Source organism: Micropterus dolomieu, linkage group LG23, assembly GCF_021292245.1.
Source record: "Micropterus dolomieu isolate WLL.071019.BEF.003 ecotype Adirondacks linkage group LG23, ASM2129224v1, whole genome shotgun sequence".
NCBI classification, from domain to species: domain Eukaryota; kingdom Metazoa; phylum Chordata; class Actinopteri; order Centrarchiformes; family Centrarchidae; genus Micropterus; species Micropterus dolomieu.
The window spans coordinates 22,359,870-22,387,213 of record NC_060172.1 but is presented as its reverse complement, the minus strand read 5'-3'; the positions used below and the strand labels follow the sequence as shown (position 1 = coordinate 22,387,213).

General features: G+C 38.8%; 1 protein-coding gene across 9 annotated transcripts in view; it reads left to right on the top strand.

Moving 5' to 3' along the window:
• nrxn2a (neurexin 2a) overlaps nucleotides 1-27,344 on the top strand; it is a 135,624-nt gene that overhangs the window by 91,210 nt on the left and 17,070 nt on the right. For 8 of the 9 annotated variants that reach the window (XM_046038891.1, XM_046038889.1, XM_046038888.1 and 5 more), the window contains one exon: nucleotides 27,008-27,189. In XM_046038891.1, coding sequence (XP_045894847.1) covers nucleotides 27,008-27,189 — 182 coding nt within the window. Of the gene's footprint in view, nucleotides 1-13,824; nucleotides 15,451-27,007; nucleotides 27,190-27,344 lie in introns of those variants that run through there. The other variant, XM_046038893.1, reaches the window with a different exon arrangement.

The following is a 27,344-nucleotide window of genomic DNA, read 5'->3' as shown; positions in this document are numbered from 1 at the left end:
CAATCAATCTAATAAACACATTTTACAGCTCATTTCTGTCTTTAACAACTGTAGGAACAAGAAACTTCACTCCAGTTGACTTGCAGGTGACAATTAGTTTCTAGTAACTGTACAGTAACCACACACCTATGACACAGGTGTTATTTTTAAATGAATGCAGAAGTATTAAACTCTAATAATAGCAACAGTGTGGCTTAGTTAAAAAGCTCAATACATTGACATTGCTATCAGTCTTGCATAGTGTAGTGTACCATTAATAATGATGATGGTAAGAAAGTAAGATTTCTTTCTCCCTGAGAAACATATAAAGCTAAAGCCAGGAGACACACGAGATTCTACGGCCTAAACACACAAGATAACGTTTTAATAAGCGACAAGCAATAAGTTTGTCTTGATAGATGATTACTGCCAGCCATTTAGATTTTAACCATTTTCCATGACCCTGGTATAAATAACAAAGATTTTATAGCCAAAATACAATATCCAACTCCAACTAGTCATGTGAAACCCTGAAAAAAATGTAAAATGTTCATACACATTGTTTGGTGGCTTTACGGGAAACATTGATGAGGCAAGTGGAGAAGTGGGAATGCCATAACCCTCACATGATACCCAACAAATCATCAGTAGTGGAAGAGTGGGGGATGGCCGATGTGTTCATTTCTGCGAAGGATAAAAGAATGGGTGATTACTCAACTGATAATGGCAATCACAAATTACATAAAATCCACAGAGATTAGTCATTTTAAAGGTGGCTGGACTAGACTAGGGCTGGAAGATTTGACCTAAAATCAAAATCCCGATTAAGTGAACATTTTACCGCGATTACAACTAATGAATGATTATTTCGTTTTTTTTGCCCTCCTAGTTCACTGACCAGGCTTGTACCGCAAACATGCTCAACTATTGTAGGTGGGGTGGTTTTTTAGACTCACAAATGTCAAAAAACGATTAAGTAAATGTTAACTGATAAGATAATGTTGAAGTGCACACAACAGACGTACTCCCCCTAAATTTGGCATATCGCCACTGCTCACTGAATGAGTGCCGCTACTAATATTTCACATGATCAATTAATATCAATGTGCATTAATCTCGTGTAACAGTGTTGTGTGCGTGTGACCAAATGTGAGAGACTGAGCAGCTGAAAGTGACGGTGAAAGTGAGCGAGGTTGCTGTAAGTGTGGCAGTAAATGATCAGTGTGGGTCAAAGTGTGTTCATAAATAAATGCTGCTGGAAAATGAAGGCAGTTAGCACTAGCTAACATCTCCCTGTGCTCCAGACTCTGGGAGCTGAGCAGGACAGGTCGGAGTCACTGACTACACACACTGTAGTGTGTGTAAAGTACATAAACACACACACTGGGGGACATTTTAACAGGAAATAAAACAACTAAATAACTGAAATGGTAAAATTACAGCCGTTAGAGCTCGGAATTTGTGTTTCAATTACTTCAATTAGACGTCCAGCCCTAGAGGGGAGACATCATGAAAAACTCCCCTTTTCTCTCCCCATTTGGGTATCAAACTGTGAAATAAGACAACCCAGACAGATTTTTGTGGGTTGCCTAGATCACAAAACATGTGCTTCAACAAGCCATTCAGATTTGGTTCTCCTTCCTATGTCACATGCAGGCTTATTAGAATATAAGATAAAATAAGATACAACTTTATTAAACCACCGCCTTCTGAGTATCCCCACTCAAGGTTAAGTACCATCTTTGCAAAGCAGTGGCATATTTTTCTCGCAAGCCAATCAGAGCAGACTGGGCTTTTTCAGGATGGGGGCTTTAACGAGACAGGTGCTAAAATGGAGCGTTTCAAAAAGAGGGTAAATACAGATTTACCATGGTTAATGCCTCTCTGGCCATGGCACGTTCTTTGCAGCCACCTCCACGGTCAGAGGCCAGGTTGAACCAGCGGATGGTCGTGCTGGTTAATTTCGTTGTCCGATGTGCTGCTAGCAGCTTGGTTCTTCCGTACAGCCTCTGTTAAGAGAGAAAGTCAATTGGTTGATGAGCTGTCATTAACAGACATTTTGAAAATTACCTGTAAGCCAAGCTAATAACCAACTTTTTTGAAAAATGCTTTAGAGGGTTGAAAAAAGTACTCAATGCCCATGTTTACTATTGTTGGTGTGGCAGTAGACCTAATTTTCTATAGCATTTAATTTAGTAACTCAAAACAAATAGAATTTCACTCATGAATAACTAATTATTAAAAAATCATACTGATTATGAACTGAACAATTATCAAATCACATCTGGATTGTATTGGATCAGCCTTAAATCTCAGTGCATCTTATTATTACAAATTTATCTGTGTGGATTCTGTATCAGGTCATGGAAAGGCATTGGCGGGTACCAACATTTCCCCAGTATCTCCAGGCAGAGGACATTTAGGGGAATCACGTTTAGTAAAAAAGTAAATAAGTAAAAGCTCTCAATTCAACTCCATGTAAAACATTACAGCAAACAAGCTTCTCGTGCTTTTATTTTGCTGGCAAATCTACAAAGAGGAAGTGATTATGTGAGGAACCGGTGCTGTCATGACTGAGATCTATTTCACCACCACTATCAAAGTATTTTTTATTTTTTTATTTTTTGGCTTTAAAGTTACATCCCTGATATATTAAAATATACTATTTAAATATTTTATTTTACATAAAAATTCGTTCTCATCTACTAGTCACCTCCACATATAATACGTATACTAAAATACTTACTGATCAACAGAGTTCTTGTTAGCATTTCTTTAAAATATTTCTTTTCTCTTTTCTTTGCTCCTCAACCATAATACCGCGGTGTGATTTCATACAAAGTCAATGAAAAGACACGGAGAGATGCCATTTCCCGCCCATAGACCTTATTTGTCATAATGAATTTACGTTTTGATTAATGTCAGATGAAAATTCCAACTTCTTTAGATGGCTTTGATTTTTTAAACACTTAACTTACCTATCATAACTTTATAACATTATGCTTAAATATAGCCAAGATTTGAAAATCAAATCAAAGCCAAAAATACTTAAATTAACTTAACTTACCCTATAATCCCGAGCTGTCAGCCAGGGGTGAAGAAAAGATTGAACCTAAAAAGGAGACAGGTGCTGTCAATTGGTGCTGTTGGAAACTAACGTTACAACATCGTTGTAAGTTAACTAACGTTAACGTTAAACAGCATTAATGTTTTATGCTAGCTGCACACAAAGTTGTTTATTAATGCTAGCTAGCTTAGCTATCCGTTCATTCAGTTAATTTAGCTAACCCAGCTAAAAAGTTAGCCAATGCCTCTTCAACAGTTTTAGCTATTTTAAGAAGTTAAAACCCGGTCAAAACATTCCGATGTGATGATGTTAATGATGTTAACAAGCATTACACCACTATTAAAAACAATCTCACTAAACTGTTTGACTGTAACATCGTTCAACTTACCGTTATAAACTCATTCCCCAAAGCTTGCAGTCCGAACTGATCCAAAGAAAGAAACAGTTCGCGCGCTCGTTCCGACGGCCCCGGGCCAGAACAACTACAATTCCAGTACAATTCAGTTTTAATCTGTCAGCAAGATTAATGCTTTGTTTCACTTTACCAAATCCATAACAACAATAATTTCTTTACTTTCTGTGACGCACGTGATAAGCTTGTTTTTTTGGATTTGGTTAGAAGTCTTTCTGTAGTTACAGTTCAGTTTATCATAAGTGTTTATCAGTATCATTGTGTTTATCTAATATATTCTGTCACTAGCATGTGAAGTCCATCCATAAACAATTATTGTTTTTATTACTATTATTATAGGCATCCTTATAATCTATGCAATTGTTATTGTACAACAGCATCAGTATCTATATCAAATACACTTGTTGATTGTTCAGGTAAATCAATCCTCTCCACAGTCTAATTTTGCCTCATGTAAGGTTTATTCAATAATACAAAAATGCTTCTTCTAGGAGAATTTTTCTCTGCGGAGAAGATGTTTTATTATCACGAAAATGACACATATTGAGTAAGCACAGTCATTAAAGACTCACCGAACTCATTGTCGACATCCTCGACAGCTCCTCCAAGCAGAAAAGACGTATTTTATGATAGAGCTGTGCCAATTAGAATACCTGGTAGTGTTTGGCATTTAAACACAGGGTTCTACTCCCTCACTCCCCATCCCCCTAAATGGATTGAGACATGTAAAACTGCTGGTATTGTGCTTCACATGGGTTGCAGGGAGTAGAGTTCTGTAAGTGAAAACAATAATCAGAATCAAATTTTAATATAAAACTATACTTGCCCCTCTCCTCCTTCTCTAAGGAGCTCTAGAGTATGTAAGTGTGTGTCAAATAAAGAGAAACAATATTAAGTTTGCAGAGGAGTGCAACAACAGGTGTGCAATTCCTATTTTAAAAATGAAGAAGCACTCCATCTCTCAAATTAATTTTACAATTTATAAAAAAGAAAAGATATGCAAGCAACAGCAAGTTCATAACAAGACTTGGCAATTTAGGCTACCGGCTCAGAGATGCCCCAGAAAAGATGTGCTTCTGGTTGGAAAGCAATTTTCACTATTTCCTAGCTGAGATTATGTGAATTAATAATGTAGAACATGATTACTGGTTTATGACACAGTTAGAATAAGTCTTGGTTAACCTACATGGTTTGTATATACTGTTTTCAGCATTGTTCATTAGTGTTTGCAGTTATCTGTCTATCTATCCATCTATATATCCCTCTAGCTCTCTGTCCATTAATCCAATGCATTCATGGATAAGGGTATGGCTGAGTCAAAAAGTGCTACAAAGAAAATGTGTGAGCACAAATCCCAAAAAAACAAACAAAAATGGTTTGAAATACAGATATAAGAATATTCTCCCAGCTTCATCCAGCTTTGTGTGTCAGAGGTAGACTGAGGGAACACATCTATTGCAGCATCATAAGCAAACAATAAAACTGAAAGATTCCTTTAAAAGTGCTGGAAGGCCTAAAATAGCCGTGGTGCGATGACCGATTTAAACAGCCATAGGCAGTTTCAGACTTCATAATAACAAAGATAAGAGCTGGTCAGAAGGCTGCATCTGCAGCTAGAACAGAGTGTCATATCCACAGAGAGTCCATTTGCATAAGAGAGGAGAGTTTCTTTTTATAATAACATGGAATTTGTTAAAGAGGATATTTAGAAATAATAGTCATATAAAGGCTATTTATTGGAAGAATGCTTTTTCTAAATTGCTTTGTCACTAACCAAAGAAGTAACAGCAATCATTATATGCCTGCAGGTGAAGTAACCAAGAGCACATATAATTATGGCAATAAATGGTGTAAAAGTGAGGTCAGAGGCTCGCCAAGAGGCTCAGTGCTTCTGCACACAGTGAGTTCTGTGGGTGTGTAGAGATGCAAGATAAAGTAGAAATTGTCCCGCATTGGCATGTATTGCCTCTGTTCATTTTCTCATTTCCAGGATGATATTCCCCAAAGTGTCTCTAGGGCACTGTGCAGTTTTGGGACTAACAATATGCAAGGCTTGATTACCAAGTGGACAGCTCCCATCTCACTCTGACTGTCCCTCTGTGCCCTACTCTGCATGGGAACATGGTGGGTTTCACTTGACACCCAGACCACGCACCAGCTGAGCCTCAGATGAATGCTAGTCTATGCCAGCTCCCAGGGGGAGTGGGGGGCGGGGCTTCCCGGTCCCTACTGCAGGGGCTGTGTGAGAGGAGAAAGGTTACATTCAGTTTACATCATAAAGGCTAGATGCACACACAGAGGCCTTCAGATGCAGAAACTGCCTCTCTCTGGCTTTGCTTCTGTTTTTCTGTCACTCACACTCACTGACACAGTGACACTCACGTATACATCATTCACTTGCTGTTCCTCTCACAAAGTCATAGCTTTCACTCTGTTTGGTTTGCAATAAATTATAACCCACTATAATGAAGAATTTAGTGAGAGAGTGCATGCAATACGGCTATGTCATTGTGGTTGTCTGCACTTCAATTTGGCAAGCCTGTGTCTGCACTTTGAGTTGAGGATACACAATATCACATCAATTCAAACTCATAGATAACACCAGCGATGACTGGTAGCATATATGTAAGTCCATTATCAGCTTTATAACCACCTCTAACATAATTTAACATGCACTGCTCCAGAGGTGGGTCATATCAAATTCTTTGCTAATCTGTCAGCTAAAAAATAGGTCTGACATTCAACTTTGCATTATTTTAAAGCAACATGAAAGGGTTTTTTTTAGCCAGAACATATCTGCTTTGATAACAGATATATTGGAATGGCAAAATTATGTTAATACATCAACAGGAAGAAGTCAATATACGCCAAACTGCAACACTAACAAGGATCAAGTTGAATCTAAGAAATATGTGATACACAGAGAATAGGTTAATGGAAATCAGCCAATTGTAGCTCACCTTTGTAGCTTTGTAGTGGTGAAATAGTTACTTTAGAATTAATGTCCTTCTTCTCCATTGTCATGTAATTAAGGTCAGGCACCTATAGTAAGTCATTTGTATAAATAAAATGTTATTTCAATTGCATAGTATATTATAATGGTACACTACCATACTTTTTTTCCCAGGTGTGCCTGGTGCAAAGAGATGTCACCTTGGATAATGGCTGTGCATACTGACTCACATGGTACAAGAGGATTAAAAAAAAGCTTCACATGCAGTCAATACAAAGGGACTGTGCTTGGGGTACTATAAACCGCAGACTATACATCATTCCTGATATATTTCAACCTAAGATGGATTTCTATACTTAAGATCAAAACTGTTGTCTTTTCCCTTCAACCAGAGCAACTGGCTGCTGTCTTCAGCTGCTGGAGCTGCTTCTGTGGCCTGATAAAAGGCCATGTACTAATCCTTCACTTTTCCCAGCCCACTTCTGTAACCTATTAAAACTCACAATCCACATAAAATTGGTATTCAGCAGATACATGGCATAACAAGGTACTCAGACGGCTGCAATGTTCTGAGTAGCAGTAATTGTCAAAGCCATTGTAACTAAGCCATGTAATTAGTAGACTTGAAGATAAAATAAAGGGTTTCACATGCATCTCAAATTTTGTGGTGCCACTTAAGCCTGCGTTGACTAACTAGGAGAGCTTCTAATGTATGTGGCATGGACCTCGTCACACTAATCTTCGACAAGATTCCTTCAGATTGCTGTTGTTGCAAATGTTACACAGTTTGAGGATCAAAAAGTCCTTTATGGACTATTTACTTATGCATAAATAGATTTTTAAAATGTATGATATGACTTCAAAATAATTATATTTATGCAAATTTCAGCATATTCAAGGTAAGGCAAGTATGTTTATATAAGTGAACTAAATGTGCTTCACTTTAATATGCTTATGAAGAAGAAGAAATGAGGCAATTTGGCATAATGTTACCACTTATTTACTATGATTAATTATCATTATTGCAACAAAAATACTAAATAATACAAAGTTGTACATTTTGATCCCCCTTTGTGGGTCAGTAGAGTTAGTATGTCTTGTCAGTTAGTCCATTTGTCTGCAATCTGTATGTACTGCAGCGTGCAGTCTGTAATAGTGCCCCCTAATCTATGACTTGCAACCCCCTCTAACTGCATCTGCGCAAGCTAGAGTTAATTTATAACAGGGAAATAGTGTATGTGGGCTGGAATTTTTTTTTTCTCCAGTGAAAGCGGGCTTTGCATTTGATGTATATGCTTTGCAAATGCACTGGTGATCTCTCTGCTCCTATATCTCTCTGGCACACACAAACAACCTCTCCATTCCCGGCCTTTTTATTTCTCTCTGTCTTCTCTTTGTCACCTCCTCTCTATTCCTGGCTCACTCTCTGGTTATTGTACAACAAAGCCAGAGTGTCTGCATGCTCAGCAGAAGAAAACCTTTACATTTTCTTCTTTGCTCCCAATTCATTTTGATAGATTGTTCACTCACTACACTCTGTGTTCAATGAATAATAAAAAGATCTGTTAAGCTTCCTTCCTATTGTGAAGTAAAATGCCGTCCCTTTTTTCCTCAGATGCAGCTGCAATGCAGATAATAATATATTAATGAAACATGTATGTATGCATGTCTCATTTGACAGTGACAAAATACTTCATGATAGAGTTAATATAGACTATCCCAAAGCCACTTGGGTTAATAAACAGTATTGACAGTAGTGGCAGTGTCTTCAGCCACATCCAGTAAATACTTTACAGTAAGATATAAATTTCTTTTTACATTTTCACCCAGTGTGAAGAGCATAACTAGGAAATCAATTCAATAAATATACTTGATGCACAGATTGATGCCTGAGGGATTGTCATGCATCATTCACATACCTAACGGAGAGGAGTATAAAAGAATGCTGATTTGTCCTGATTGTAATGGGAGTCAGTTCACAGCAGGGTGTCTCATGTTTCATGTTTACAAAGTAAAATTAGATACATATGTGTCCCTTGTCAAATGTGTATCTAATTTTATTTTGCTACAGGATATCACATTATAAATTCAGTATATAACCATGCTAGATGCAATGGCACTCCCAAAAATATATTACGTGAAACGTTTTGTAGAATGCTCTTACATATGTTTGGCTTCTCTATTGTATGCTTGAAAAACAAGCGAAACTGTGGGTATGACATAAAATAGACTGAAAGACTTCACAACCCAACTTGACGACTTGTTCGAAGACTTTGTTTGCCATGGAGCTCGATTAGCTCTCTAAACCTGCCCCCCCCCCCCCCCCCCCCCCCCCCCCCACACCCTAAATAAACAGACACTGTGATACAGACAGTAAATGAACAAGGCAGACAGTAAAAACAGGTTAAAGGTGCAGTACACGATTCTGTCAAGGCTGCACAATCCTCTTAATCTGTTTTTAAAATAAAACATTTGAAATTTTCACTCTGCATCTGAATCTAAATCTCCGATAAAGGTTTTTGCTCGGTGGCTGCACTGGTATTGTGGGTGTTTGGCAGTGTACGGCTAGATGGTCGCTAACCTGTCTTTAGCATGGGTTTTAAGGGTAAATCCAGATTGTTTTTATGTGGTTGCTGTGATAATATGTGTGGTTGTTAGAGTGTCGTTAGGGACTACTGTTGGAGAGATTTGTAGTTCACTTCTTCACTATGAGGTTTGGGAGAGCCCTTAATTTGGCGAACCCTCCACGCAAACATGTAAACAGTGGACAGGGTGAGGGTGTGGCGGCTGGAGACTGAGGCAAAGAGAAAGTTTCAGCACCATGGAGAGACACAGAGAGATTTACTGCTCATTTTACACGTAAAATTACCAATACCCTTGTGTTCATTCTGCTCTGTCAGCTCACCTAAATCAAGCTCCTCCTCTGCAGTATGATCCTGAGTAAAATCCTGAGAGATTATTATTTGGGGCATATTGAATGAGTGAATGAAGGAGTGATTTCAGACACAGCCCATGTTTTGAATGTTTAAGCACCATGATGATTGACTGTGTTTCTCACACTTAAGCCTGTGTTGACTAAGTAGGTGGGCTATTTATCCATGTGGCATGGACCTCGTCACACTACTCACACACACTAGAATTTTTTAATTCATGATACGAGTTCACATGGTAAGTGATTGTGTTTACATGTTTCTCTCTGTGTTCCTTCAGTTGCTAAATGCAGTAATGGCAGAAATAACCACCCAAGGCAACATTATTCAAATATATTTGTCTCCTAGTTTAAATATTCCCCAAAAATACAAGGAATGTCATGTACAGATCTGCACGAAATGCATATAATTTGTTTCTTCATCCACAGGCCTATATTTTCAAAAACTTTTAGTGAAATCCTTTTAATAGTTTTTAAGATATTATTTTGGAGCCATAGCTACAAAGACCAGTTTTCATTTTGTATGCTCGGGCACTGTGTGCAGTCCCTTGCAAGTGAATAAAAGACTCTTTAAAAAATCCAAAACATACTGCAAGTATAAGGAGGCTCAAAGCATATGATGTGGTCTTTATTAAAAGCCATGCATTTTGAACAAGTTAATCATTAGTTTATTAAATGTATTTACATTTTTGTTTAACTTTACTTGGCAGTTACTCACAGTAAGGGCCTGGCTTTGATACAAACATGATAGCACAGCTTTTCATAGTGATGTCTGACCTACTGATTTCTGAAATCTCTAGTCAAGTGATATCACACATAATCATTAATGAAGGGAATCATTTATGTATGAAGTATGATTGAGTAGTAACTTCCTGAGAGAGTAAATGCTAGAAAGATATCAAAAAGGCAAGAAGTCCCAGTTTTCCACCAAATGAAAATGAAGCCAAGGTTCTGGATGAAGTGGATTTACAGTAAAAGGCAAACTAAATCCCTATAGAAAATCCACAGTGTGCAAAACAAATAGACAATTTTTAAACTGGTATGCATTATTTTACCTAAGGCCTAAATGTATAATGTAATTATAAATATAAAGAGGCTGTTTTTTTCTCTGGTGTTAATGAGCAAGACAAGTAGTAGCAGGCCAGCTATCCTGCCGATGCTTTTTCATGCTCATCATCAAAATTAGACTCCAGAGTGAATAGGGAAAACACCTCAGCCAAGCAAAAATTGAATCGTTCTCTGTAGTGACGTCCCACTGACTTCGCAGGTTCTGGCTCAGGTTTTTAATTTTGAAAGCCACAGCTAAAACATGGGTGCAGGGGGGTTGTTAGGCAGTTTAAGCACCTATTGACCTATCATCTTTTGCATCAGTTCATAGCACAGCATTTAAGAACTGTGGTTCAAATTCAAGAGACCGTTGCTCTTTTCCTCTTCCTCTTGGGGGGCTTTCTCCGTATTATAAGCATCGCTGCTGCTATTCCTTTCCAGGAGACATGCTGAGGCTAGTAAGCTCAGCTAAACAAGCAAATGGAATCTATTTTTGCCTGCGCCATGTGCAGCCAACAATGTGAAACCTACTGTCACATGCAGTGTCTTTTCAGTGGAGAATGCACATAGTCTGCCAAGACACCAATGTTGCTAAAAAAAAACAGGGGGGAAATCATATTTAATCAAGGTGTGAATCTGGAGGAGAAAATGCTGTGTGAGTAAAGCTGTGCGTCCAGAGGTGCCCTCCTTAAACAACTGAACTCTGGACCTTTTGTGTAGCTGGATGTACCTGACCTCCTTCAGCATTCGTGCCTCTGTTTTTTTCTTAAACTCAACTCAAATCTCTATGAGCTTACAACAGTTGTCAGCTTATAACATAATGGGGAAAAAATTAAATTAGTGAGCAGTTCTGTTTCTTCATTTGCTGATGATTCTGCTAGCTATACTGTTTCCACATACATTTCCATCTGTTGGTGGAAATGTGCATTTCAGTGCCCTCATATTTTTCACTCTCGCTCCTTTCCTTGCACCCTCTAAGCCAGGCTTATTTTAGGTGTTGTCGTTTGTAGCCTAATGAAATCAACCAAACATCACAACTGCAGGCCATGCCTTTCCGAGGATGCTCACATTATGAGTAATTAATCTGAAAGTGCTATGATTAATCCTGCTACTTTACCCCCTGGGGCGACACTCGATGTCTGTGAAAAATCTTCTCTCACAAAGTCTTTAAAATGCTGTGGATGTCTTCTCACATCATGTCATTTGCAAGTTTACAGGCCCCTTGACTTTTTTTTGCTACAAAGAAATTTTTATATTTTCATGGTTTATAAACTGTATATTATTCCATACATGCGAAAATAATTTGATTATGTAAATGCGTAGAGGTCTTCCAAACTGCTCTATAAGTTGGGGGAAAAGGTTCAAAATAGCCTGTAGGAAGATATAAAAATGCAAATCAAAGGTTTATTGGACTGGAACTGCAGAAGGAGCAGATATAGGACAGTAATTACATTTTCAAAATCCAAGAGAAGTCAATTGGAATTCATTTCAGAATAAAGTTAATCATCAAATACATCATCAAACATCAAATGTGTATCTGATGTATATCCTGTGAGGTGTGTCTAGATGTGAGTTAATTGGAAGAACTGTGTGGGATGTCCATCTTATTGGATAACCAAGGACAAAACAAGGTTACAATCGCCCAGCTTGCCCCCTTCTTGTTGTCCAGATAGCATGGCTTTCATAATGTTTAGCAACCCTCAAGCATGTCAATTGATTAATGCAAGCCTCTCATTCTAGACAGCTCTCACCAAGATATCATCGCTGCCTAGAAAGATGCTCACATGCGGGTGAGCCTGACAGTTCAAGTCACTGGCTATAAATCATCCCAACACCATGGTGTTGAGTAGTTGCAACTACTCATGCTTTACTGGAAATGAAATACTGTTTTTATTTGGACATGATTGTGTGTGAAATTATTTTATCTGCCCTGATGTTAGTTTCTAAAACTGTGGCTGAAGCTTTAACAGTAAAAATAAAACATGCTTTTTGTTGACATCTTCAGAGGGTTATTCTCGATGTGTTGCCTCGCCATATAACCATTACTATGAATGTGTCCACATGTTATAGCCAGGCAGTGCTCTGCATCGTTGCTATTGTCTGTTTAATTGAGCTGGCGTGCACTTCCCCACATTAAGATTAACTGAGAAACATATAGAAGAGAATACACATACATGGTTTAAACCTCCCCGTGAGTCAGATTGAAAGAGAGGATGTAGTGGGGAAAATCCACAGCTTCTTTCACTTTATTATGACCATATTACCAGCAGATGAACATCTACATGTTGTTAGGGCACTTGCCATTCCAGAGTGTTATGCACTCACCCCTCCTCTGTTCTTTTTGTTCAATCAGCCTCGCTCCCCCTCACGCCCCACCCCCAGCCCTGCTTGAGTAATGGCCTGCGTCGACTTCTTGTCACTATGAGAGGTAGTGCTGCATGGCTTGCCTCTGTCCCCCTGTTTCCATGCATGTCCTTTCAGCCAACTAGGCAATCCCAGCTGATATCTCTATCGACCGTGATTTAGCTGATGTCGCTGCAGTTTCTCTTTACTTCTCCCCTGCAATTTCTCTCTCTCTCTCTCTCTCTCTCTCTGTTTCTTCTCCTGTTTAGCTTCATCTCCTCTACCTCTAGTCCCTCCCCACTTTGTCTCTCCATTTCTGATAATGTGTTCGTCTCAAGTGTCAATATATTCCAATTCATCTTACCATTTCCCCCCACCCCAAAAAGCTCTGAAACTGTCAGAAAACCTCTGAATTCAGATCAGTCATAGCTAGGAATAAGTTCTGCATGGTTAAGCAGCATGCAAGCAGAGAGCTACTGAGCTCTCTTAACAGAGGGGTGACTTGTATACAGATATGAAGTGAACACAGCAGGCAGGGGGATTGGAGCAAATTGATCTGGAGTGTTAAAACAGCAAAGGTATGGCAGTGTAATGCTGGGGAAAGAGGGGCTTGAGACATTACATGGCCTATAGCTTCCTTCAGCCTAATGCAGTCAGCTGTACTATATCATTTTGACAGGTATTTGTGTTTCTATCATTCATGCCTATGATAGCTCTCAAGTCTTTATGTTAGGAGCACGTCCATACCAATACCCTTGTGTTCATTCTGTAACAGCTCTGTCAGCTCACCTAAATCAAGCTCCTCCTCTGCAGTATGATTCCTACGTGTTACTGCCAGGACCTGCAAGCCAGTGCGCTATGAGTCTGTAGCATGTATTTATTCACACAACCCATTTTCTTGCCTCACTATTTCCCTGTGTGTTTGCGCCGTAGCTGCCTGTTTTCTCTTTCGCTGTCTTTTCCTGTCTCTCCCTCCTGCTATCGCTCACACACCCTTCCACCCGCCCCCCACCCCTCCACCCCCGCCTCACTCATTTGCTCACAGACTCTCTTTCTCAGACGCGCACACACACAAACACATACAGAGGCACATGCTGTGTCTCGCTGGATCAGAGCCTCTGACTACAATATGCCTTCAGAAGAGCTCCTTTATCTTGCGTTCATTACAACTCCAAGACAAGGTTATTTTTTGCTGGGGTCCAGGCTGTCCTGGAATTTCACCCATCCCGGATTTATTGTGATATGTCGGTGCTTTTTTTAATTAGCATAATCTCCGCTGCAGCAATCCAAGGCAACATCTCAGTCTCTGCTGTGCAAGCCTCGTCAGAGGAGAATCACCTGCACTCCTCCAGAGACGGACACACGCAGCTGTCACGTTAACCGTCCTCAGTCAGAGGCAGTACAGCAGATCTGGACGAGGTAATGAGAGAGGATAAAGGAATAAGGAGAAGCAGTATGGGGAATGCAGCAGTAGCCCTTACTGCGTGAGACTGAGCAGGTGGAGCGGGAGAGAAGGACCATACGTTCATTTGAAATAGAAACACTTGTGCCGCGGCTGCATTCTGGTGGATCTCTGCCACACCAGAGGTTACCGTTCGCCGGATTTGCCTCGCTTCTGTGAGAGAGTGAATGAGGAGCTGCTGAGAAATTATTTATTTATTTTCTGGATTTGCTCCTTTACCGTGCTGCTGCAGATACTGCCACCCCCCCTCCTCTCTCTCTCCCCCTCCCTATCTGTTCTCTTCCCTTTCCCTGGCTAAAGGGGAACAAAAGCGCTGGTTCCTGCATCACCCTACATCGCTGCATCTTTACTTGCACATATTTTTATTTCCTTGTCCTTTTTGCTTAATGAAATGATCCAGTTTCCCACGGAAGAGTGTTATGTTTTCTACTGCGGTGGAGGGGCACTCTTCTTAGTGGGCAGGCTCAGCTGCCCTCAAGCTCTACCTGTGGGCGATGGAGACTCTTATCAGAATTCTTGTCACATGAAGCTCTGTCCTGCCACTTTTCATGCCTAAATATCATGGTTGAGCAACATGCCTGTTTGAAATTACGGGTGGATTCATCTCCATTCTTTCTTTGGATGTGTATCTTTTTTTGCATTTTGGATACACTCTGCTCACTTTCTAAAGAATGTGCTGTGGGATGGTTTTCAGTTCTGTGCAGTAGACATCTTGTCATGGCAAAATGTTAACCAAAAATAGATAAGTTGGTTGCTTCTTCAGTTTTTTTTCACAAGAACATTAATTGGATTTTGACTGCTTTCCTGAAATCCATTTTTTGTTATTTACTCACAAATTCAAAGGATATTTTTCCGTACTAACTCCCTAACCAAACCAAGGGATTGTAAAAGAAATGGACCCAGACTGTCACTGAGATGCCCTGTGGTTTTCAAATTGAAGCGTCAGAGGCCAAAGCTAGGCCAGGTTGTTTGTACTGGGCCCATGAGGATCTAATATACATGGGGAGACTCTTTTCAGCCACCCCTGTGCTCGGGCAGAGGAACAGCTGGTTAGGCTTTAGCCTAGGCATGGGCCTAAGTTATTGTTCAAGACTAGCCTTCTGGTTCACATTGCTTACTGTGCTCCCCATCCAGACTGGAACAGCACGTGTGTCTTCTAGTCTCAGTACCACGCACCATGTCCACCATTTTCATAATAAGCATGGTACCGTTCCTATTGCCATCAACAGGATGCCTTTTCTTACCAGAGGGGGCCATGGTAAGACATTTTACTCCAACATTCTCAACTTGCTGTTTGCTGCTTCACTAATGTATAACTTTGCTCTGATTGCACCGAGTGTCAATGGTCAGGATAATATTATAAGAATTCGATTTGAGCGTGATTTTGCTATCCTTATCAGTAGCTTTGGCATTTTAGAGGTAAAAAGGGGTTTAGTTGTTCCAATATATTGGTGGCACCATTGGTGGCTCTCTTGTGGCGTACAGTGGATAATAATAATGGATCCCTTACTATGGATTTGCTGCAGCCTCTGTGCATCATTAAATGCCTTTATCTTACCATCAGTATCAGTAGTGGTTGCCCTTTCCCCATATTGTTTTTCAAGATGCTACAGCACTCGTAGAGCTTTGTTTGTTATACTGCAAATGCACATCAATGGCATAATGAATCATCATTGCAAATCTTTTTATCGTTTTCTATGAGGTTTTTGTTTGTTTTAAGCAGCATAATGCACTCCCTGTAACAGAGCCAGTTTTGTGTCAAAGGTGATTGCCACAGTCACTGTAATTAGTGACGCATCACAACAGACGTAAAGTGATTATATGTACATAGATAGAGTGACAAATGAAATAGAGACAATCTCTTTGGTTTTCCCTGGTGCATATAATATAGAACAATTATCACAGGATGTATGGCAACACATTTTCCAACTTCATGTAAAATCTGTCTTACTAATCTTTTCTACATTGTGCAGTTTTATACGATAGAGAATAACATGTTCAACTGAGGGATCCAAAGTAGTGACCTATCCTCAATAGTCTACATCAAATTGGCTACGCTACTTAAATTGGCTCCTTCAAAGCACTGACACCAGAGTCACTGCTCCCTTTTATATTGCACTTTGAAATTTCTATCCTAAGACATACTTTTTATGTCCTATAAAAGAGGCCCGATGGATTTGTAGTGTCTTTTTCACTGCAGCAGTTTTGTCAGTTACAAAAGGGCTAAAAATGTGATGAATTACATCTCCGCTATTATAGCCATATCATTGTGGACCATACTTTTACAGGCACGGCACAGCATGTGATCAAACAGGCCTCTTAAAAAAAAACACTTCAAAGAACTCACTGATAAATTTTCAATTACCTCTATTGTAGATTTTGTACTGTAGGTTGTTCTGAAGTATGTGCTTCAGAGCAAGAAATTCAATTTACTGCAACATAAATGATACAGACAGTGATGATGATTTACAAGTCATGTCCACCGTGCCATAATGCACAGCGTAGAATGCATTTGCAGATATTGGTTAACACTGATTGGTATAATGTTCAGTTTAGTACGAGGTTATGTATCCATTATCACAGAAGCATACACCATTTAACAAATAAAACCAACATTGACTTTATTAACTGTCACAAATGCCAAAATTATGTCAACTATAGTATCATTTTTTGGACACTTTCTTTAATATAACAGACGTGTGTGTGTGTGTCGAGGCTAACCAAAGACTTCTGGAGGCCCCTGGGCTATGGCTATTTATAGGCCACCTACCCTGCTGCATTGCCTCACACTCCTTATCCTAAACACGGGTTATTGTATGTATTGTTACACTTTACTGTTTACAGTATGTGACACGCTCTTAGACAGGTTCAAATAATGAGCACAAAGACTAGTCCTGATCACAGAATAGCAAGAAGCACCAAGCAAAATAGCAGGGTCAGTTGCCAGTGAATTAGTACTCAATCAGAGGTACTCAAGTTGTGAAAGAATGCCAGTGCTTTAGAGCTACTGCAGTGATTGGTCGATTAGCTGATTAGTCGAACTAATCGGTACTTGATTAGTCGTTGAAGTGATTTTAAAGTAATTTTAAACAAAAATGCCAAACGTTCTCTGGTTCCAGCTTCCCTAATTTGAACATTTGCTGATTTTCTCTGTTTTACATCATTGAAAGCATAATCTCTTTGTGGCTTGACTATCATTTGACAAATCAAGCAATTTGAAGACATTGCCTTTGGATTCTGGGAAATTGAGATGAACATTTCTATTTTTCTATTTTCTGACATTTAGACTATACGATGAATTGATTAAAAGAGAAAACAATCTGCAGATTAATTGATAATGAAAATTGTTGTAGCCTTACATTTTAAATTGAAATGCAAATGGCTTTGCTCAGTAATTCTGATTCCCCTTTACAATGTCCTCTTTAACCCCTCCTGAAAATGTCAGAAATATTCCAAGTATAAGACACTTCTTATGGCTCAGTGGCCATGAGCTTGAGAGTTCAGAGAAGTATATGTGTTTAGTTTTTTTATTCTTCATCATAATGACATATGACACCATTACATTATTAATGATAATAATCACTTAATAAGATTTTCATCATTTTAAGACATTCGTTGTAGCTCAAGATTTGTGCGACAGTTTGATGGAGAAATGGCTACAATAGCAACATATATCAAGATAATTACTGCAAAATTCTACATTGATGTAATTTCCATCTGGGCATTTCATTTTCTACTCTTTCTTCTTTTTTTCAACTAAACCTCAAATGAAGCTTTGAACTGCCCAGTTAAACTCTATATCATATTTTCTACATCAGCAGTACATTGATCACAAAAATCTGCAGCATGTTTTCAGTTAATGTTGGTCTATATAATTTGGGCATTGTATCTGGGTTGTTATAAATAATAAATGATGTTTCTATGTGCCAAACAAAATACCCTACATGAGTGCACCAAATATTAAAAAGACATTATTCAGAATGTTAACACATCGACTGAAGGATTTCTCATATCATGGGAAGCCAAATCCCAACTTGAAATATATTATGTAACATGCCTACTGTCTTCCTCAGTTCATATTCCGACCCTGCAGAGTCATGATAACTCAGAGGGGTTTTAGATTTTGTGCAACCATCCTCATCTAGTTGTGGACAGGCTTCTTGAAAACAATGTTGTTTTAAAGCAGGTTTTATGCAGTGTTTTTTTGAATTTAACACTGCAAGAGAGCTAGCCAATAATATGACCCTCAGTGCCAAAGACCTTGTATCCTCTCAAGAGGAATGCAAGAAAGATTGCACTGTAGCTGACCCCTCACCATGCTCCCGACACACCCGCATGTTCAACACGCTCAGTGAAAATCTGCTGCACTTCATTCTCCAAGGCCCCTATGTTGGTGTAAGAACTGTCTGGCTGTGGCAAGGCAAAGAGCAGCTAATGCTTCCTGAGATGCCTCAAGTGGAGGAAATAGCTTCTTTCAATGATGATATCTTTGAGCAAGATTCGATATTCAAAGACTGAATTTAACAGATAGATTGTAATCTTAGATCAGTGCGTACAATATGCTGATCTAGTGTCTCACTGCAGTCAGACATAACGCTATGTTTATTTTCTGCTACAATAGCGGCAGAAAGGAAAAGCAAAGGGACAGGGGCATCAAGAGGTCTATCAGAGAGGGTTCACTTTCCTCCAGTTCACATATTACATTACCCTCAAGGATGATAGCGAGGCAAGCCTGCCTACACATACACTCATACAGTCATACACACACACTAGCAATAAAAACGTCAGATGCTAGGGGATTTTATAACTGATATCCTAAAATCACCATCATCATCATTGCTGTTCTGTAACTGAATACAAATATGTTTTCATTTTGAGTTTTTGCCAAGACACTGAGGCTGAAACCAGTGGACAAAGGCAAAGGACAGCACGTAAGAGCAGAAATCAGACACCAAGGTAACCACTGCTCTGCTCTAGATCTGCAGCAAAGCAGAACAAACAGGAGAATGAAAATGTGAACTCAAGAGAGGAAAGCATTTGCTGTAATGGATAAAAGATTAACTGAGACACAAAAGAAATGCGGGAGCTGCATTCTTTGCGAAATAACCAGTGTTGGGAGAAGTACTCTGATCCTTTACTCAAGTAAAAGTACCAATACCACATTACACAAATACTTCCTAAAAAAATGCTAAAACCCCACTTAAGTAAAAGTACACAAATATTATCAGCAAAATGTACTTAAAGTACCTGTTTTCCCGAAAAATGTTCCCTTGACTGAAAAAAAACAAAACAAGGTCACGTACTGTATGTGCTCATCACTAGTTTAATTATGAAGGTCACTGTTTTGCATGTGTTATTTTTTTCACATGGACACATGGACATGAACACTTTAAACAGCACGTTAAGTAGCACTGCCTTCAGTATGGTTGCAGATGGAAATGGGGGATGGTAAGAGACCAGCATTGTTTTGTAAACCTGGTCATATGCATCATTTGGAGGCAACAGGGTTTGAAAGCAATCTTCAAATACAGTGGAAATGAACAGTAAAGGACGAACTTGAGGTATTGCATGAAGAATACATGGACACCAGCACAGTAAGGACATTCATGGTGGTCTATTTAAAGAACTACGGACATGTTACAGAAAGTCATGCTTTTTTCAGTAGTAGAGTGTACATTAAAGGTTGCCCTGCTCTACCACTATATTGTATTGTAAATCTCTGCTTCTGTGTCAGACATCTTGATATTAAGATTTTTCCATTATTGTGAAGGAACTCAGTAATCTCATTGTTCCCTATTTTATGAAAATATATCAAAGCTACTGTACCGGGAAGATCTTTTATGTAAAATTGCGCAAATCTCACTAGATGAAGTCATGATGTGGGGCTGCAACAGAGAACTTCCTACTATAGGTGTAACCTCATATGGTTAATCAAATTGTTGGTATTATGTCTTGTTACATGCTGAAAATCTTACCTTCTCTGAGTAGAAAAGCGATTAGCCAAGAAGCGAATATATTAAACTGGCTTGTAAACAGTACAGCAGAGGTGCTCCAACAACACCAACAATGTGTACCTGCTGCAAAATGACTTCTAGGAAACCACTATAGCCAATGCGAATACACTAGTGAGGTCAAATCACTTGTATTTGAGGGTAGTGAAGTCCTCAGGGTTTTCATGAAAACAATCTCTTGTAATTTGGTTTTGCCAGGGTGCAAAACAGTGACATTTGTTTCCTGTATATAAGCAACATAGAGGTGCCTATCACTGCACAGTGTCTCGTGTATATTTCTGATCCCAAAAATGTAATTTGTTCTCATTAATATTAAGGTAGTTGTCCTTGATTTGGCGGCACCAAATCTGTGATACTTTTGTGTGATACTGTGAGTGATACTAAAGCAAGCACTCCTTCAGCAGCTACTTTGTCAGAAATACAACAGAAGAACAACTGGTGTATCTGTGTGTGTAGTTTGTTTGACTGGGTTATAAACAGATACACCAGTTTATCTACCAGTCAGACCAACTAACTTGGTTTATTTTTATCAATGCTGATTGCGTGACAATAAAACCACCCTGCATTTTGCCATTTCAATGCTTTTAATGTGAAGCAGCAGTAGTAGGAAATGTTGTGTTTGCATAAGCAGTAAGAGTACTCCATTTAACACCATTTTAACAAACAATCTATAGCGCATGGTCTAAAGTGCATGGCGCAAGTGCATTAGGTTGTGTCCAACTCCACCTTTGGTATTGTAAAAGTGCATAATCTGGGTGCAAAGTAAGGCACAAAGGGGTTGTGTTTAGTCTTTTAATTAATCATAGGTGTGTTTTGCGCCTAACATGAATTAAACTAATCAGTGTCATTTTCTATTCCCTTTAAAAGTATATGCTGTCACGCAGCAGAGAGAGAGAGAGACTCATGTGGACGAGCGAGAAAGAGTGAGTGTGCGAGTATGACAGAAGTGTTGACGTGATATAAACACTTTCTTTGATCATAAAGCCTAATGTTACTGTACAGTTCTGTGGTTTATCAGTGAAGTGTATGAACTACACTGCAGACTGGAGTTTCTGTTAACAGTGACAGACAGACAGATCCTCGTTATTCACTCGTTTTCACGTCTGTATCCTCACTGAGCTTCTTTATTGTAAACCATGATTAACTGATCATGGGTCACATCTCGATTTTCCAGGTGTTTTCTGTATTGAGTGTTGTATTGATGTATTGTATTCATATTGAGTTTTTTCTTTAACAATTTACTTAAATGATTAGAGAGGCCGCTGTCAGTGCATCCTGACCAATTTTTTTCGGAGTATCGGGAGATTTAAAGTCAATTAGAATTCAGCGCAGGGATGGCGAACTCTGCCACTAACAATAAATTCCACTATGTATTGATAAAGTAACTTTTAACTGTAAAAATGCCAACCATAAATAGCATCAAAAATTGGGTTTGATTTCATGAAAATCTTAGGATTATAACTTTAAATGCAACACATTTTCAATATACAACTTTTTTGTGCTAATACAATTACAGACCACATATGGGAATATAGAAAAACACCAACTGATTTTAACAATGACAACCTTACAAATGCTCCAGTAATAATGCTGTAAAAACTGAAAAACATCTGAAACATTGTTAAAAAGAAGGCCACAAGGAAATCTTGGCCATTGTATTCTTGTCATAAAAGGTATTCTGGTGTATTCAAGTGTCTTTGTCAGTGTCAAGTGTCTTTGTGACTTTTGCAAAAGAAGGTGGCATTAATGCAGTATTACAGTATTGCATTTGGGTCGAAACAGTTTCACTACGACCCAAAATCATCTGAAAGTCGAGTGGCAGAAAATCTTAACATTATTAGAGAAGAAGGGGGTCGTTGGAGGCACTCTGTGCTGCAGACATTCAATTTGAGAACTGACAGTCTGGATACATCTTGCTGATGGAAGCAGAAACAGCAACCATCAACCATAATATAGCTGAATTCTGCATATGCAGTTATGTAAGATTTGCAGAATTTTTAGTGTATCTTTTTAATTGATGAAATTCAGTCGATTTGATTCTCAAAGTCTGGGTTTGCTATGCTGAGTATATGATGCCACTTTCTAACTTGAACACCACATTTTAACTTGAAACCCCTAAGTCCTCTCCGTCAGGCTTTATACTGCACTATTCATTTTCATCATTTCACTGAGCTGTATTTAATAGACCATGCAAGGAGTGTGCCTCAGATGCCATAAGTCAGACGACAAATTCAGACGTAATATCTCTCCATAACTCTCCATTTCTGCAAAACTGCTCATAGTTTAGAGATCTATATGAGTTTATATTCTTAATCAATCAGCTTAGTTTTTAAAGTAAAGTGCCTTTATTTTCCTATACAAAGTGTTTGTATGCCTACAGCATGCAGCATACTGTACTGCACTTTTGTCATTTTGCCCTACTGGGGGCTGGCAGGCCAATCAGAAATGTTTATTGGCTGTGAAAAGCCTCATCCATATACAACCAGAGGTGCACTCAAGTATAAATATACATGTATTCTGCCAGTGGGGTTCACAATCACAAAAAGAATATAATTGGATAGGATTAAAGGATATAACAGTATGAGTAATTTCCTGTTTGGTCCACTGGTTTGTGTTTATAATGTTAAAACTGATACTTGTTTCCATTTTTTGTTTCATGATCATTTTTCAGCCTCTTAAAAGTCATGATTAGTAACATTATGAGAGCTAATACACACTCACTCAGGCCATAGGAATTCTCCACAACAACATATTTAAACCTTTTCACATCTGAAGTGTTAAGTGTCTCAATGTATTTTGCAACTCCTTGTCTCATCTCTTGCATATTCAGCTATCTGAGAGCACGAATGCAAAGGACAGGAAGTTTGAGTGGGTAGCATGCATCTTGGCACAACAAACGATCCATAATGTTACATTTATTGTGTAGAGATCCATTCAGACACGACGGCCAATCGTGGTTGCTATACAGAAATTTTGGAGCTTCATTGACACCATTATGATGCCTGTAAAAAACAGATGTATCTATGATATCCATCTGATTCTGCTTTGTAATGGTCAAACCAACAAAAGGGCTTTAATAAGCTTACAGTTGTACGGTGCTATCACACCATCTATATAATATCCATGAATAACACGGTAGGCGCCAGGAGTGTTACAATGCCTGTTTGCACTATCATTAATCATCAAGGTTCCCAGCTAATAATGATGTGATATACAGCACACATTTTGCAGTTGAGAATCTCCAAGGGAGCCCTATCATTTGAGCGCAGATGCATTGCATGGCCATGAGAGAAGAGCAGAGCGTTCCCGTGAGATAGTCGGCAGAGAGAAAGGAGAGCTGCTTCAAGGGCGAGGACTGGGATGTTTATAGTAATAATCTTAACAAGACTGATTTACTGCCTGCTTTTTTGATGCACAGAGAGAAAGTAAGAGGTAGGAGGAGACAGAACAGGGAGGCAGAAAGGTGTAATGGAAAGCTTTAAGGTTATGACTAATGCAGGAGTTACTGCTGTCCATAGACAAATGCTTCCATGTTTTCCTGCCGGTGCATTAGTAGTCCGTATTTCATGATGCACATTACCCTTTACACACCCTTTGACTTTCTCTTTGTCTGCTCATGTTCCCACAGCACTACACAAAACAGTACAGTTCCCATAATCATTAGCTTTGTAGTGAGGTGTTTCCTTGACATGAGACAACATTTTTCTTTACATTGGAATCACATACAATGTCATATCGCTGTTATCGGAATGACAAGCTTCCAACTTGTAAATAGTGTTCACGCCAACTTCCAAGTCGTAATTACTTAAATTTAATGGATATGATGTTATATTATCAGTATACAGTATTTTAATCCTCAAACAACCAACTCTGTAATATAACAACCGTCTTGATGACATAAGCGCTCGCAAGTCATTTACATGGGAATCTTTGCCATCTCTACCGTCCATCCCATGTGATGTGAACGCATAAAATGTGTTTTACATTTGAGACAAGTGTCTGACATTTCACATGTGCAAAATCTGAAAATGTGTCTGTAAATGTGTCTGTGTGATATTTTTCATATGTGCATCAGTTTGCATGCGTTTTTGTAAGCTGTTCCTCATTAGTTTATTTACGAGCAAAATAATCCAGTTTTTCTAATAGTGACATTTTTACTCACTACATTGTAATGTGTGTAATGATCTGGCAAGACCAGTTTTTAGGCATCCAAAATTGGGTACAAAAAGGTTCACGAGGTTTGAGTCTCCAGAGTATCCTTTTAAATTGGTGTTCGAGGCTATATTGTCCAGTGAAATTTGAAATGAGACCTGATGTGAAATTGGGTCTTACAATGTGGTGATTGGCTGCATCATGGCTTGCCTGCTTGTCTGCTTGGTTTCACAAGAACAAACAAAGCTAGAAATAATGAAGGGTTGTATAATGAAATGCAGTACAGCATATGCCATCTGTGTGAAGCTTAATGTTTGATTTCTGTAAAGATTTTTAGTGGTGTAGTGCTGTTTTGGTACTCCTTACAACATGTATTATCAACAAAATCAGTAGTATTTGAAGCATTGCTGTTTTATTAGAATGTATTAGATTGTACATGGGTTCTTGCTGTCATGTCTATCCTCTGTATCATGTTTAAGATGCGGAAGTACAACAGTAGTAAGTAGCCTAAGTTATTCAAATAAATCCAAAAATCAAAGAGGTCCGTACTCTCTCAAACAGAAATAGATTTGTTGCGCAGAAATGACGGCAGACTAGGAGGCCAGACGCAGATAACATTCACTGAAAGGAAGAAACCAATAAAACCTTGAAACTCCTTGATGTAGCTAATGTCATCGACTCACTTTCTAGTGCAAATCCCAGACATTAATTAAGATCACCTCAGTAAGAAATAATTTGGTTTGAAACAAGCACCGTCAAAGAACCTATCCTTTTAATTAAATCATTAAAGTCAATACAGGGTGTTTTCAAGTCTTAGGAGTAAGTGTTTAATGTTAAGAAAGCATCCAACCAGCAGTTAGTTCCTGTCTATAAGAAACATCTGAGGTGAGTTCCCGTTACAGTGAGCAGAAGACTACTCAAGTCTCCGTGCACGGTTTAAAGTGAGGCTACAATGTTATCTCAAGTGTTTCGCTGTGCTTCACTTAAGAGGTTCGGATATGGAAAAATGGCAGTTGAAAAAACAGAACTTAGGTTTCCGCTGTTGAAACAAGCACAGATAAGCATGTATTTGTGGTGTACTATCAAAGGTAATGGCATACCCTGTATCATAATGACTATGTATCTTGTTTTCAATGTTTTCATCTGTGGACAGCAGTTTCTCTCTCCATTTGCAGTGAGCACCTGCAATCCTAACTCCTCTAAAAGAAGAAAGCTAATTTAGATTTGATTCAACTTGAGTATGAGTATATAAAATGGATTATAGCTCAGATTTTTTCTGCTCTCACACAAATGAAATAATTGCAGATTTATATTTAATCAACAACCTGAAGGTGTCTGGGAGGTTAGAAATAAATCATATCATGAGGAGCTTTCTGATTTACAAGCTGATCTGCAAATGGATTTTTGCACAAGCCTGGATGGATTTTCTTAGGTATCTCAGTAATTCCAGCAAGACTCGTAAATGATGAATTAATATCTATGTATGCATCATTCATCTCAAAGAGGCAGGAGTATTTTTGAGTGCAGATGAATAACTTGATGATAAAAGTTTAAGCAGACACTACTGCTTTGCCATGCACATGCACCAGGTGGATGAATTTTCACCTTTCAGGTTTAAAGCTATGCTTTTTTAAACCATCCCTTCTCATTAATCATTTACTTTTTCATATTTTATATTAAAATGAATTGGACAGTAAAAACTAACATTAGTATGTGTCCATATATCTGGATATATGGATAAATCAGAAGGTCTGTAAAAATGCAAAACATATTGATCTAAAAAATCGAAAATGGAATACCTAGACAAGCATCGGTATGTATAGGTAACGAAGGTACAGGGTCAAACATGTAAACAAGTCTGGGAAACCTCATAAAATATAGAGCTCATTCAAAATGGCTTGATAAGTGCTGTAATTACTGTAGATGATCATTGACTTGCCGTCAGTAAGTCAGATGAAGAGACCAAGCGAATGATGATTACACTAAATGATACATTTTTCATGTTAGGAAAAAACTCAAGATCCTTGTCTTGATTGTGGAGGACATGTGACCCTCAAAGAGGCATACATTATATGCCCATGGACCAGACAAGAAAAGCAATGGTAATGGAAAATGTGAAATCATGTGAAAAAAATAAAACACAATACCACACATATGCAAAGCTATGTGTCCTATCCTGGAGGATGTGCTGTTCTGCTAAATTCTTTATATTTATTGCATGCCATCATTTTCGGATGTCCAGAGTGTTGGAACGAGCCTCAGTATTTCCAGCGAGAGCCATGTGGAATTGTGAAAATAAAAGATGCGACTGTGCAACTGTTGCCATTAGTTTACATCTGTGAATGTAAAGCTTCATCATGCTTTGTAAATTAGGCTGCTTAGCTGTGACTTATGAGTAAAGCTGACCTCTATCATAAATCTTTCCCCCTTCCTTCTTGGTTAGAGCTTCTGCATTATGTTGAAAAATGAAAGATAGTGTGTGTGCAGAGCAGTGGGGAGGGGGCAGGGGGGCTGGCTGTGGGTTGGTGAGAGGAGGAATCTAAATCTTATCTTCATGCTGTGGGGATGGTACTTTAAATACTAAAAGTTACTCTTCAGTGTCTCTGACTAATGTCTGTCTCCTGCTGTTTCCCTTTCTGTCTCTGTTCCCAGCTGGGACCACATATATCTTTGGGAAAGGGGGGGCTCTCATCACATTCACCTGGGCCCCCAATGAGCGGCCGAGCACCCGAGCCGACCGGTTAGCCGTGGGCTTCAGCACTCAGCAGAAGGATGCCATCTTGGTGCGAGTGGAGAGCACCCATGGACTCGGAGACTATCTCCAGCTGCACATAGTAAGGATGGGAAGCAGAGTTTTAACGTAAATGTCACAATGAAATAAAGCGCCATAAGATTGATGGGGTGTCACACCGCTGTGGCAGATATAAGATAACATTTAAAGGAGTTTAAACATCAAATGTTTATACATCTAAGACAATCCTATGAATAT